Source organism: Myxocyprinus asiaticus, chromosome 31, assembly GCF_019703515.2.
Source record: "Myxocyprinus asiaticus isolate MX2 ecotype Aquarium Trade chromosome 31, UBuf_Myxa_2, whole genome shotgun sequence".
In the NCBI taxonomy this organism is placed as follows: Eukaryota; Metazoa; Chordata; class Actinopteri; order Cypriniformes; family Catostomidae; genus Myxocyprinus; species Myxocyprinus asiaticus.
This window is the reverse complement of record NC_059374.1, coordinates 21291004-21303142: the sequence shown is the minus strand read 5'-3', so window position 1 is coordinate 21303142 and position 12139 is coordinate 21291004. Positions and strand designations below refer to the sequence as shown.

Below are 12139 nucleotides of genomic sequence, written 5' to 3'. Positions count from 1 at the left end.
AACTCCGGCTAGGACCCAACTTTTTAAATGTCTTTCCCTTATATTAATGACCACTCCATCGCCTAAGATAGAGATGAAAAATTAAATGAAAATTGAGTGTCCAATACGTCACACATAAAGCTCTGAACCCTCAACTAAAATTCTTGGATGTTAACACGCCACGTGTGTCCCGTCTTCTGATTGGCATCACCAGCAGGTGGGTGTGTCATTAAGACCAAGCCTATACAATCTAGAAGGGGTCCAATAGAATCAATGTAAATCTTAAATTGCATTAGATGCACCCTTGCATCTCTAGATGTAGACTTGATGTTTTTTAGAATCCTAGTCCACACTCCTTCCTCCAACACCAAGTTTAAATCTTTCTCCCATAATCTCTTGATAGAAGTTAAAGCTCCGTCCCCCAGACTCTGAATTAGCAGGGAGTAATACACTGATGCCTCATGACCTTTTCCAAAAGTAGTAATCACCACTCCCAGAGTATCTGCCGTTATAGGGGGTGGTGTATGCTACTCCCAAAAATAGTACAGAGCAGGTGGCGCAGCTGTAAATACCTAAACAATTTAGATCTGTGAATCCTAAAATGCTGAACCATATTTTCAAAGGATCTCAACACTCCACTCTCATATAGGTCACCGAGTGTATTAACCTCCCTCACAATCCACTCTGACCAGCAGAAAGGGGATTTATTAATCCATAATTTTGGGTTCAGCCATATGCTCGAGGCAACATTTAAATAAATGTCCGAATTAAACATTCTGGACACTTTTGTCCATACTGAGTGCAAATATGAGATAACGGGGTGTAACTTAACTTCTCCGGTTAGTTTAATAGAAAGGCTTTGCAATGGCAAAATAGGGGCAAGACCTTCCTATTCAGTACAAAACCAGGGAGGGGCTCTCTCAGGTGGAAGCGACCAATGAGCCAAATGTCTGAGATCGAATGCATAATAATAAAATCTTGGGTAGGCCTAGCCCACCTTTGTCAATCGGCCTATGTAACTTATTGAAATGTAATCTGGAATGTTTACCATTCCAAATGAAGGACTTCGCTATGCTATCAAATTGCTTGAAATAAGAGAGGGGGACATCTACAGGGAGAGATTGTAGCAGGTAGTTGAATTTTGGAATACATTTCATTTTAATAACATTAACCTTCCAAATCATAGATAAATGAAATGAAGCCCACCTGCCCACATTGCTCGAAAACCTTTTTATTAAGGGGTCAAAATGAACTAAATCACACAAATTTGCTGGGAATAAAATGCCCAAATACTTAATGCCTTGTTTGGGCCATTGGAAGGCGCCCAGCTGAAAAGCTGTTACTGGGCAGTACGCTGTCAGAGCCAAAGCTTCAGATTTAGACCAATTGACTCCTGTATCCTGAGAACTTAGAAAAGGAATTAATAATTCTGTGGAGGCAAGGCATAGCTCTAGTGGGGTCAGAGACTAATAATAAAATATCATCTGCGTAAAGCAAAAGCTTATGCACCATACCTCCCACTACCACCCCCGGAAAATCATCTTCCTTTCTTATCGCGGCTCTAATGTTTCCAGGGCAAGACAGAACAATAATGAGGAAAGAGGGCAATCCTGCCGGCTGCCTCTATCCAGAGTAAAATAATCTGAAATAATCTGAAAATAATCTGAAATTAATCCATTTGTTTGTACCACCCCTATCGGGTGTCTATAAAGTAACTTAATCCATCCAATAAAAGTATTCCCGAACCCGTATATTTCCAAAATCTTAAAAAGATAATCCCATTCTACTATATCAAACACCTTTTCGGCATCAAGTGAGATTGCAGCAACCAGAATCTGATCATTCGCCACTGACCACATGATATTGATGAAAAGCCTAATGTTATCAGAAGAGCTGTGGCCCTGAATAAACCCCAGCTTATCTATATGTATAAGAGATGTCATAACTTAATCAGTTAGCCAAAATTTTTGACAATATTTTTATGTTTAGCTGGATCAGGGAAATATGACAGTAACTCTTACACACGCTTGGATCTTTGTCCTTTTTAAGAATCAGGCTTGTGTCATGGTTGGCGGAAGCTTTCCATTCTTTAATGATTTCTTATAAACTTCTAACAAAAGTGGAGCCAGTTTTGTAGCAAAAGATCTAAAAAATTTAGAGGCAAAGCCGTCTGGCCCCGGAGCCTTGCCTTTAGGCAAGGCCTTAATTACCTCACCAAGCTCCTCCAAGGTTATCTCAGAATTAAGAGAATTTTTTTGCTCAGTCGTCAGTTTAGGGAGTTCTAATGGTTCCACAATGTTTCTAATATCTTCATCAGTAGACGAAGACGTGGAACTATAGAGATCAAGATAGAATTCTTTAAAAGCATTATTAATATGGGGGGGCCTGGGTAGCTCAGTGGTAAAATACGCTGGCTACCACCCCTGGAGTTCGCTAGTTCGCTAGTTTGAATCACAGGGTGTGCTGAGTGACTCCAGCCAGGTCTCCTAAGCAACCAAATTGGCCCGGTTGCTAGGGAGGGTAGAGTCACATGGGGTAACCTCCTCGTGGTCGCTATAATGTGATTTGTTCTCGGTGGGGTGCATGGTGAATTGAGCGTGGTTGCCGCGGTGGATGGCGTGAAGCCTCCACATGCGCTATGTCTCCGTGGCAACACGCTCAACAAGCCACATGATAAGATGCGCGGAGGCAACTGGGATTCGTCCTCCGCCACCTGGACTGAGGCGAATCACTATGCGACCACGAGGACTTAGAGCGCATTGGGAATTGGGCATTCCAAATTGGGAGAAAAATGGGAAAAATCCCCCCCCCCCAAAAAAAGCATTATTAATATCAATGGCTGAGGTAAATATTTCACCACAAGCAGATTTCACTGAGGGAATGGTAGAAAAAGACTCTCTCTGTTTTATATATCTAGCCAAAAGCTTCCCTGCATTGTCTCCCGACTCAAAGTATGACTGTCTTGCCCTGAATAACCAAAACTCCACCTTCAGCAACAAAATAGTATTATATCTGTATTTCAATCGGGTCAGTTCTCTGAGGCCATCAGATGACAGTCGGCGCTTCAGCTCTGTTTCGGTACTTTTAATATTCTCTTCCAACTCCATGAGTTCTCGTGCTTTGGATTTTTTGCATATGATGTAATCCTTCCAATATCCTATAAAAAATACTCCACAAAACAAATTCCAGCCAATAGGAGGCACAAGCACAAAGAATGAGCAGATTCATCCACAACTGTCCCGAAGGAGTGTTATTCCACAAAACAAACTCCAGCCTCTAGGTGGAACCAGTACAAAAAGAAACAAAGAAGGCGCTCAGCTTCCTCGGACAACAAAGTGTATATATGGCAAGACAAACTCACTCGAGGGGCACATGAGAAACATCAAATGGCTTACCCAGTCTATTGCCTCTATGAAGGACATTGCTTGTTGTCGGCATGTAAATACATTGCGGCCATCCTTAGTATCTATTCTTAACTTGGCCAGGAACATCAGTGCAAAAGTTATCTTCCATTGATGTAAGAGTTTCTTGCATTCCTTGAATCGATCACGTTTCTCTCTTGTCGAATTCACAAAGTCTGAGAACAAGAAAATGTTGTGATTTTTCCAAGAAAGCTTTCCTTTGCTCCTCGCCTCGCGTAACACAAGATCTTTATTGGATGATCTCAGAATTTTGGCCAAAATTGATCGGGGCCTGTCTCCCTCAGCTGATCTCAGAGCCGGAACTCTGTGAGCTCGCTCGATTTCCAGCTTGTGGCCTGTTATGTCGAGCAGACCTTGGAAGAGATCGTCTAGGAATTTTACCATATTTCTGCCTTCCTCATGCTGAGGAATTCCAACAATTTGGACGTTATTTCGCCTACTGCGGTTCTCCAAGTCCTTCAACTTCTCCTAGACGTGCTCCAAATCCACCTTGGTCGCTAGCGGATTAGCAGCTAATTCCCTCTCCAATGACTCCAGATAATCGATCAGTTTCTCGACATCCCCCACTCTTGTAACCACCTCAGTGAATTTCGTCTCCATGGCAGTGATCGATTGACGTATTACAGCAAGATCCTTCAACGACCTTCGTCAGCATTGCCGACACGTTCAACAATTCATGCCGAATTTCCCTCACTTCTCCGGCCAAATCGGCTCCCAGGCTTACAGCCTGCTCGGGGGCGTCAGCTTGAGCACATAAGTGTCTTTTAATGTCTCCAGAGCCTGAGGATTTTGAATTCTTTGACATATTGTCTTCCTAGAACAGTTAAGGATCAGGGTGTATCGAATCTCACCAGTTTATGACATAAAAAGTATTAAAACTAGCAAAGTGCGCAGAGCTCACCGTTCACATCTCTGAACCTCGCATGTAGTCACGTGACTCCCAGCTAATTTGTTTTTATGCCAGTGTGCAACTTAGAGTTTGTTGAGAGTTTTCTACATTATGTAAAAGTGTTATGGTGTGAGTTGCAGTTACTCAAGAATGACATCTGAACACCAATTAATGTAAAGTCTAATTATTTCATCTTGGACTCACACTGACTCCTAGCGGCTTGGATGCAGCATCATTAAAAATCAATAGTTTTCCATATCAGATGCCATTGTAGAAATTAGCATTCACAGTCTTCCATGATTACTTTAATAAATGATTTAAAGAGTCAAATAACAAGGCGTTTACTGAGATTAAGCGAGTAGTATTCGGCTGGTCATGTGATTCTAACATGGCAGCCCCCATGTGCGGACCCTCTCCATGTAGAATAAAACAGCTTTATAAAGTTACTGAAATGACTTCATTTTAGTCTTCATTTTAGTGTGAGTGGTCATGATTTCCTAAATATATTGCAAAAATACAATTCATGTCTTTAGGAGTTAAACCTTTTTAATGAGGAATAAAATTACTGAGTGCACCTTTAATGTATGAACATTTTTAACACTAAATACAGTGTATACTGTAAACTTTAGGTTATTTCATAGTAAAGTTTTTAAACACCAACTACGGCATTCCAGGTGTCATTAAGTTTGCTGGTGGTGCACCTGATTCACTTGCTGAAGATCTGACTGTATTATGTGGAAAGTCGAATAAAACTTTCAGCACAATTTGACTGAGAAGTGTTTTTCTCAGGCCTGTGTGATTTCTCATCCTGCTCATTTAGAATTTGTCTCACTTATTTATTTATTTTTACAGCCGTTTGATTCTCTAGAAAAGGTCTGGCCCTAGTGAGGTAGTGAGCTTGGTGATTGTGTTTGTATTGACCTGAAATATCATAATCTTTGCTGTCTATTACAGCACCATGGACAGCAACAGCTGCACCGGGGAGCAAAAACTGTGGCGCAATGCTTGATGATAACTATTTGAATGCATTTCTTTCAACATTTTCAAATTTATATGATGATGACCCATTTATTACTCCAATAAAAATGCTGATTAATGATTGACAGAAAATTAAAAAGTTTACAAATCCATTGAACCCAGCTGTCCCTTGCCAATTTGTTGCTTCTAGCCATGCGATCATACTCATGACAAAACCAAAGAGTCTTAATGTTGTTGCTGATTCCAGTAGTCACTACGCAACTTCTTAAAGGGATAGTTCACCCAAAAAGGAAAATTCTCTCATCATTCACTCACTCCGTATGCCATCCCAGATGTGAATTACTTTCTTTCTTCTGCTGAACCCAAATTAAGATTTTTAGCTCTGTAGGTCAATACAGTGGAAGTGAATGGTGACCAGAACTTTGAAGGTCTAAAAAGCACATAAAGGCAGTGTAAAAGTAATCCATAAGACTCCAGTGGTTTAATCCATGTCATCAGAAGTGATATGATAAGTGTGGGTGAGAAACAGATCAATATTTGGAATCAGTATGGAAGAGGTATTAGGGAGGCCAGCAGGGGTTGCTCACCCTGCAGTCTGTGTGGTTCACTGTTTAAAGTGCTTTGATTGTAATGCCAGAAAAAGCGCTGTATAGATGTATCATTCAATATTTAAGTCCTTTTTTACTATAAATCTCCACTTCCACTCTCGCATTCTTCTTTTGTTTTTGGCGTTTCATATTCTTTGTGCATATGATATAGCCACCTACTGGGCAGGAAGGAGATTTTATTAGTTTTTTGTTATTTTGGGGAAAAAAGTGCTGTATAATAAAAAGCTTTAAATTGACGGGGGTTTTTTTTTATTATTATTTTCAATGAAGTAGTCAAATCTCCATCGATGATAATATATATATATATATATATATATATATATATATATATTATGACATATGGAACTGGTCAGATATGGTTTGCAACATTTATTTTAAAGTGTTATATTCGGTAGTACATGGTGGAATGTTTATGTACTTGAATGTGTAATGGATAAATTGACATGATAACTTTATCTTCCTGAAAATATGTAACAATAAGTACAATATGTAACAATTTTCTGTTGTTAATGTCTCTGTGGTGGTCTGATTGTTCCCACAAAGCGAGTTTTCACTTGAATGCCCTTGTGTACTCTCATTATTTTCACTAAATAATCAATTAGATTTTGGCTTGTATCTCACCAAACCTTATCATATTCCTTCTAAACAAGACATGAGTCACATTGAATAATTTACTTCTAATTATACTTTTGCATCCTTTTGAATCTTGAAGAGGTGGTCATCATAAACTGCCATAGTAGGACTTCACTGAGCACATTTTTACAAAATGTCTCCCTTTGTGTACCAAAAAGTCATATAGGTTTATAACAACACGGGGGTAAGTAAATCATGGCTGAATTTTTATTTTTGGGTGAACTATCCCTTTAATATAAGGATATCAATATGCATTTTCTAAGGGACAAAGTGATGATCCAAAATGTATTCTGTATCTTCACGTTATTTTGTTTTCAATAGAAGAGCATGCAAATAATATTGTTAGTTCACATGAAATATGTCATGACTGATCATCCAAACATTTGTACTATTAATAATCACATCAATTAATTTCTTTGATTTATATGAATAAGTTCCATTAAAGAATTCTTAAATAAACTGCATGAAAAGTGCAACAAATATCCTTTGTAGAGATTCTATAGTGATTTTATATGTAGTTAAAGTGTAATTGTAGGGATACAAAGCAGAGGCGTAGTCAATAAAACTGGAACAAATTAAAACAATGAAAAACTCTTCCCTAAAAATGTACACTTTATTTGAACTAAAAGTACAAAACAATGGTCAGTATGTACAATACTTGCATGGCCTCATTCAACCTCTTTGGTCTCGAGGATGGTTTGAATTCACTCTGAAGAAGCACTGAACTGTGGAAATGCAGAAATACCACTAAGCAAAACGGAAAGCTGGAAGATTAAACTTCACAATTTCAAAGCCTACAAGTAAATACCACAGATTGTACTGTACCGTTCAACAGAAATTGAGTTTTTCTAGGAATAATTACTAAAACTAACATTGTTAAAACACTGCCACTTAGCTAAACCTTACAAATATAAATAGAACATAAAACAACAACAACAAAATGTTTACCATATTTACAAGTAATGTGTAAACCACATACAATTCTGCTGCAAAACTATAAGAAATACTACAAGAAAAAGGGAGTGGGAATGTACAGTACAGAGAGCAGAGTTTTCCATTTTCCAGAAAAAAAGAAAATGTGTTAAAAGCAATGTATCAACAAAAATGTTGTAATATGATTCTAATTTAACACGGGGTTTTTTTGTCATTAAAAAAAAAAATAATAATAAAAAAAAAAAAAAAATCAAAACAATCCAAGCAAAGGGCATGGGTTTCATAATCAAACATTGGTCCCTGTATTATATCTTCAATAACTTCCAAAATCAAAAACATTGTCCTTCTGCATCGAAATTTTAAAGGTTACAGTCTTTATAACACAGCTTATAAGGTCTAGGTAAACAGGTAAATAATTGTTTTATACATCCTGATAGGTATAATATTGGGAAGTCAGTTTTGCTTCTTTTCACAGTTTGACTTTTCATGGGCTTGTTAAGGCCAGAAAACTACCCAAGTGCTCAGTATAGCTGCGAAAATCATGCCACGCATCATGCCACAGATTAGGTACTGTATGAAATTACAAAAGAAAAGAGACTAATGGCCACTATGTTTCTACACATCATGTGACATCATACACATCAATGTACTGAATAATTGGGGCACATAAAAAAAAGAAGAAAAAAAAAGAACTTTTTTCCACAGGGACCAAACCAATATTAGATGAACCAACAATATGAATGAACACTTTACAGACACAGGTTTCTGACTTGATCTTCAATGCAAAAGAATAATATATTTTACAACATAATTCATTAAATCCCCATTCATAGGTGAGGCAAAGACACATTACAGACGATGGTGCAGACACAGCTACTCAGGCTCTCCATTACAGCTCTTTATTGTTTTCACAGATTTGACAAACTGCTCCCTTCTACCGTGGAACAAAGGGACTGTATTCAAATAAATCCTGAGAAAAGAGAACATTTTTAAACATAAAAAAATAAAATAATTATTGGTTAAAACATCAACTGTTCTGTTCCTGAATTCACACAGAGCTGGTTTCACAAATCTCTTACTGTCTCACCCTGAATGGCTCATTTGACATTACACGTCTGTTTTTTGGCTCTGATTTTCTTCCAGTTTCTTGCTCTCCTCCGCTGATCCATCCTCCTTTTCTCCAGTTTTCCAGGTGCCTTGCCTACGTACAGATTTAAGATTACACGTTATCGTTAAAGTTCACCCGAAAATAAAAATCCTTTCATGATTTACTTCATACCCTCATGCCATCCAAAGATTTTTAGAAGAATATCTCAGCTTTGTAGGTCCATACAATGCAAATGAAGGGTGGCCAAAACTTTGAAGGTTCAAAAAGCACATAAAGGCAGAATAAAAGTAATCCATATTGACAGTGGTTAAATCAATATCTTCAAAAGCGATATGATAGGTGTGGGTGAGAAACAGATAAATATTTAAGTCCTTTTTTACAATAAATTCTCCTTCCCACCCAGTAGGTGGCGATATGCGCAAAGAATGCAAATCACTAAAAACAAAAGAACAACAATGTGAAAGTGCAAATTGATAGTAAAAAAGGACTTAAATATTGATCTGTTTCTCACCCACACCTATCATATCGCTTCAGAAGACATGGATTAAACCACTGGAGTTGTATGGATTACTTTTGTGCTGCCTTTATTTGCATTTTGGAGCTTCAAAGTTCTGGCCACCATTCACTTGCATTGTATGGACCAACAGAGCTGAAATATTCTTCTAAAAATCTTCATTAGTGTTCTGCAGAAGAAAGAAAGTCATAAACATCTGAGATGGCATAAGGGTGAGTGAATGATGAGAGAATTTGCATTTTTGGATGAATTATCTCTTTAATGAAAAACTAAAATGCAGAAAAAAATTACAAATTCAAACCTATAACAACCCTAGTTTACACAATCCACCTCTTTTAATGTTAAACATTTTAAAGTATCACAAGACATAAGAAATGTGAAAGTTATAAATGTTTATGTCTTTGCTGTTTAATGAAAAGCAGATGCTAAGTACCTGAACTTTTTCAAATACATCCAATAGGCGAGCCCTATTGCAAGTGTGGCCAGTATCAGGCCAACAACAATGCCAACAGCCAGTGCCATCTGGTCACTATGTTCATCTTTCTGATCTTCTAAAAAAAAAAAAAAATACACACAGAGGTTAAACAATTAGAAGAGAACATGAACAGCTGGTGAAAAGGGGAAGACAGACAATTGTTGGAGTACTGAAAACAAAATATCCATTATCAATAACTAAACAAAAGCAAACAAAAGACTGATGGCTGATACAGTATTTGTCAGGATGCTGGGCATGTCAGCACCTTTAACTTTCTTAAAATAGACATGTATCCTTCTCCACTCAACACTTAAAATACATCATACATAAACTGAATAGTTGGCACAATGTTCTTTTAAAGATTAGCCCCAATTGTAGATAACAGCTCAGTGTCTTACCTCTTTTGTCCATAGTCACGTCATCAACAACTGTAATCAGATATGAAATCATATTAACTTCCAATTGTTTTGAATTCACATGGAATTAAATTTCCCACTGCATAACACACAGTATTCAAAAAGTCATTTTAGCCACACAAGCAAAACATTGAAAAAATAGGGTTGTTTCAAATTGTAAAACAATAGATCTATTGTTAAAAATAAGACAAATGTATTGAGGGGACACAAATTTGTAAAGTACATCCACTAAAAATGACATTGAGACCATTTGGTTTAAAGTTATTGCTCAGAAGAGTGAAGTTAGTTCTGAAAAAAGTTGTAGCATAATTTGTATGCAGATGCCACTTGGTTGGATATTTTGTTATCTAATGCAATGTCATTCATACATTTTTATTTATTACATTTTGCCTTCAGTGTCCACAATTGTCCAAACAATTTTTGGAGTCATCGTATTTTCTTTTTCTTTCTTTTGTTCCCCCCAACCGACCTCAAATGAATCTCTTGAAACAACAATGCATGTGATTACAGAAAACCAGATACTTATTGGTTATATAATAAAACATTTTTTGTCTAGGGTTAGTGGAAAGATATTTCTATCATGCAATGTGAGAGCAAGTGTAAGAATCAGAGAGAAAATAGACCAGCATCCCGACAAACAGAACATAAATAGAAAAGGAGGAAAAGTGAGCTTTAATCAAGATCCAAGAGGCTTAAATGGTATAATTTACCCAAAAATGAGAATTCTTTCATCATTTACTCACCCTCATACCATCCCAGATGTGTATGACTTTCTTTCTTCTGCAGAACATAAATGAAGGTTCTTAGAAGAATATCTCAGCTCTGTAGGTCCATACAATGCAAGTGAATGGTGACCAAAACTTTGAAGCTCCAGAAAGCACATAAGACTGCATTAAAGGAGTCTTATTGATTACTTTTATGCTGCCTTGTTGTGCTTTCTGGAGCTTCAAAGTTTTGGTCACCATTCACCTGCATTGTAAGGACCTACAGAGCTGAGATATTCTTCTAAAAATTTTAATTTGTGTTCAGCAGAAGAAAGAAAGTCTTATACATCTGGGACGGCATGAGGGTGAGGAAATAATGAAAGAATTCTCATTTTTGGGTGGAATTATCCCTTTAAATATTGTTTGATCTGTTGTAATGTTATATTACCTATACTAAGAGGTAAATGCCAACAAAATTAGGAGAAATCTTGTGATGCGTAACAATTTCCAAAGTCAGATAAGAGCAAAGATGAAGTGAAGGAGTGGGGAGGGGTTACACTTACGTGTTGACACATTAATGCTCTTAATGTCAGAGCCCAAGACATTAGAGACAGTGCAGGACACAGTGAGATTAACCTTTGGAACAATAGTGATGCTGTACGTGATTTTGCCATCCACATAAGCAGTCTCAGCGACCTGGAATTACACCACATCACATTCATTACATTACATTACAAATCAGCTTTAAACATCATATATATGTTATATACAATGACATAGTTAATACAATATTCCAAGCAATATTATAGTATGCATGTGCTGGTTAACAGGCTCCACAAGAAGGCGCTATTGCTCTACCTTCTTCCCCTTGTATGCCAAATTATATCCCTTTTAAGGGAGCATGTACTTACACAAAGAGACAGCAGACTGTTCGCTCATAATAAGGTTTGTAATGCACTTCAGTTGCACTGACAGCTCATTTTGTGCCATTACTAAACAACATGATACAGGAAATATGCATAACGCTCATCATCTCATGACATTAACTGCTTCCTTTGTACGCACCCACTCGGACACACAAGTCATTTGGTTTGTTTGAACATTGAGCTAAACCTAGTGCTTACAGATATAGGTACAATAGGCGCTGTCTAACAACCTATGTGGGAACCTACGGCTCACATTCGGCGACAATGTTTCTGAGGTCATTGACGGAGACGCTGTGAGAACATCTTTATCATTTTAAAAATGTGTTGCTGCCTATAAAAAATTAGCAGTTTTTCCTGTTTCAAATTCTTTTATTGCTAGAAAGGGCATTCTAAAACAGCTCAGATGCTCTGAAATTTCATATTAAGAGCTGTATGGATGGCTCTGGTTCAGTCTCTAATTAAAAAGGATACCTAAAGGAAAGGAAGTTCCCTGTTAACTCTTGTGACATGCAATAGAACAGGAATGGTTAAAACTGCATCTGTAAATTTATCCA

At 37.4% G+C, this 12139-nt stretch overlaps 1 protein-coding gene across 2 annotated transcripts in view; it reads right to left on the bottom strand.

Annotated features, from left to right (window-relative positions):
* Positions 1-7108: 7108 nt before the first annotated feature.
* The window catches only part of LOC127422524 (CD166 antigen homolog A-like), a 31941-nt gene continuing 26910 nt past the window's right edge, over positions 7109-12139 (bottom strand). Inside the window, exons 12-16 of one of the 2 annotated variants that reach the window (XM_051666116.1) lie at positions 11223-11355; positions 9938-9967; positions 9498-9615; positions 8530-8643; positions 7109-8412 (exon numbers count right to left, since the gene is read on the bottom strand). In XM_051666116.1, the coding sequence (XP_051522076.1) occupies positions 8550-8643; positions 9498-9615; positions 9938-9967; positions 11223-11355 (375 nt within the window). In that variant the 3' untranslated portion in view covers positions 7109-8412; positions 8530-8549. The remainder of the gene's footprint in view (positions 8413-8529; positions 8644-9497; positions 9616-9937; positions 9968-11222; positions 11356-12139) is intronic. The other variant, XM_051666117.1, reaches the window with a different exon arrangement.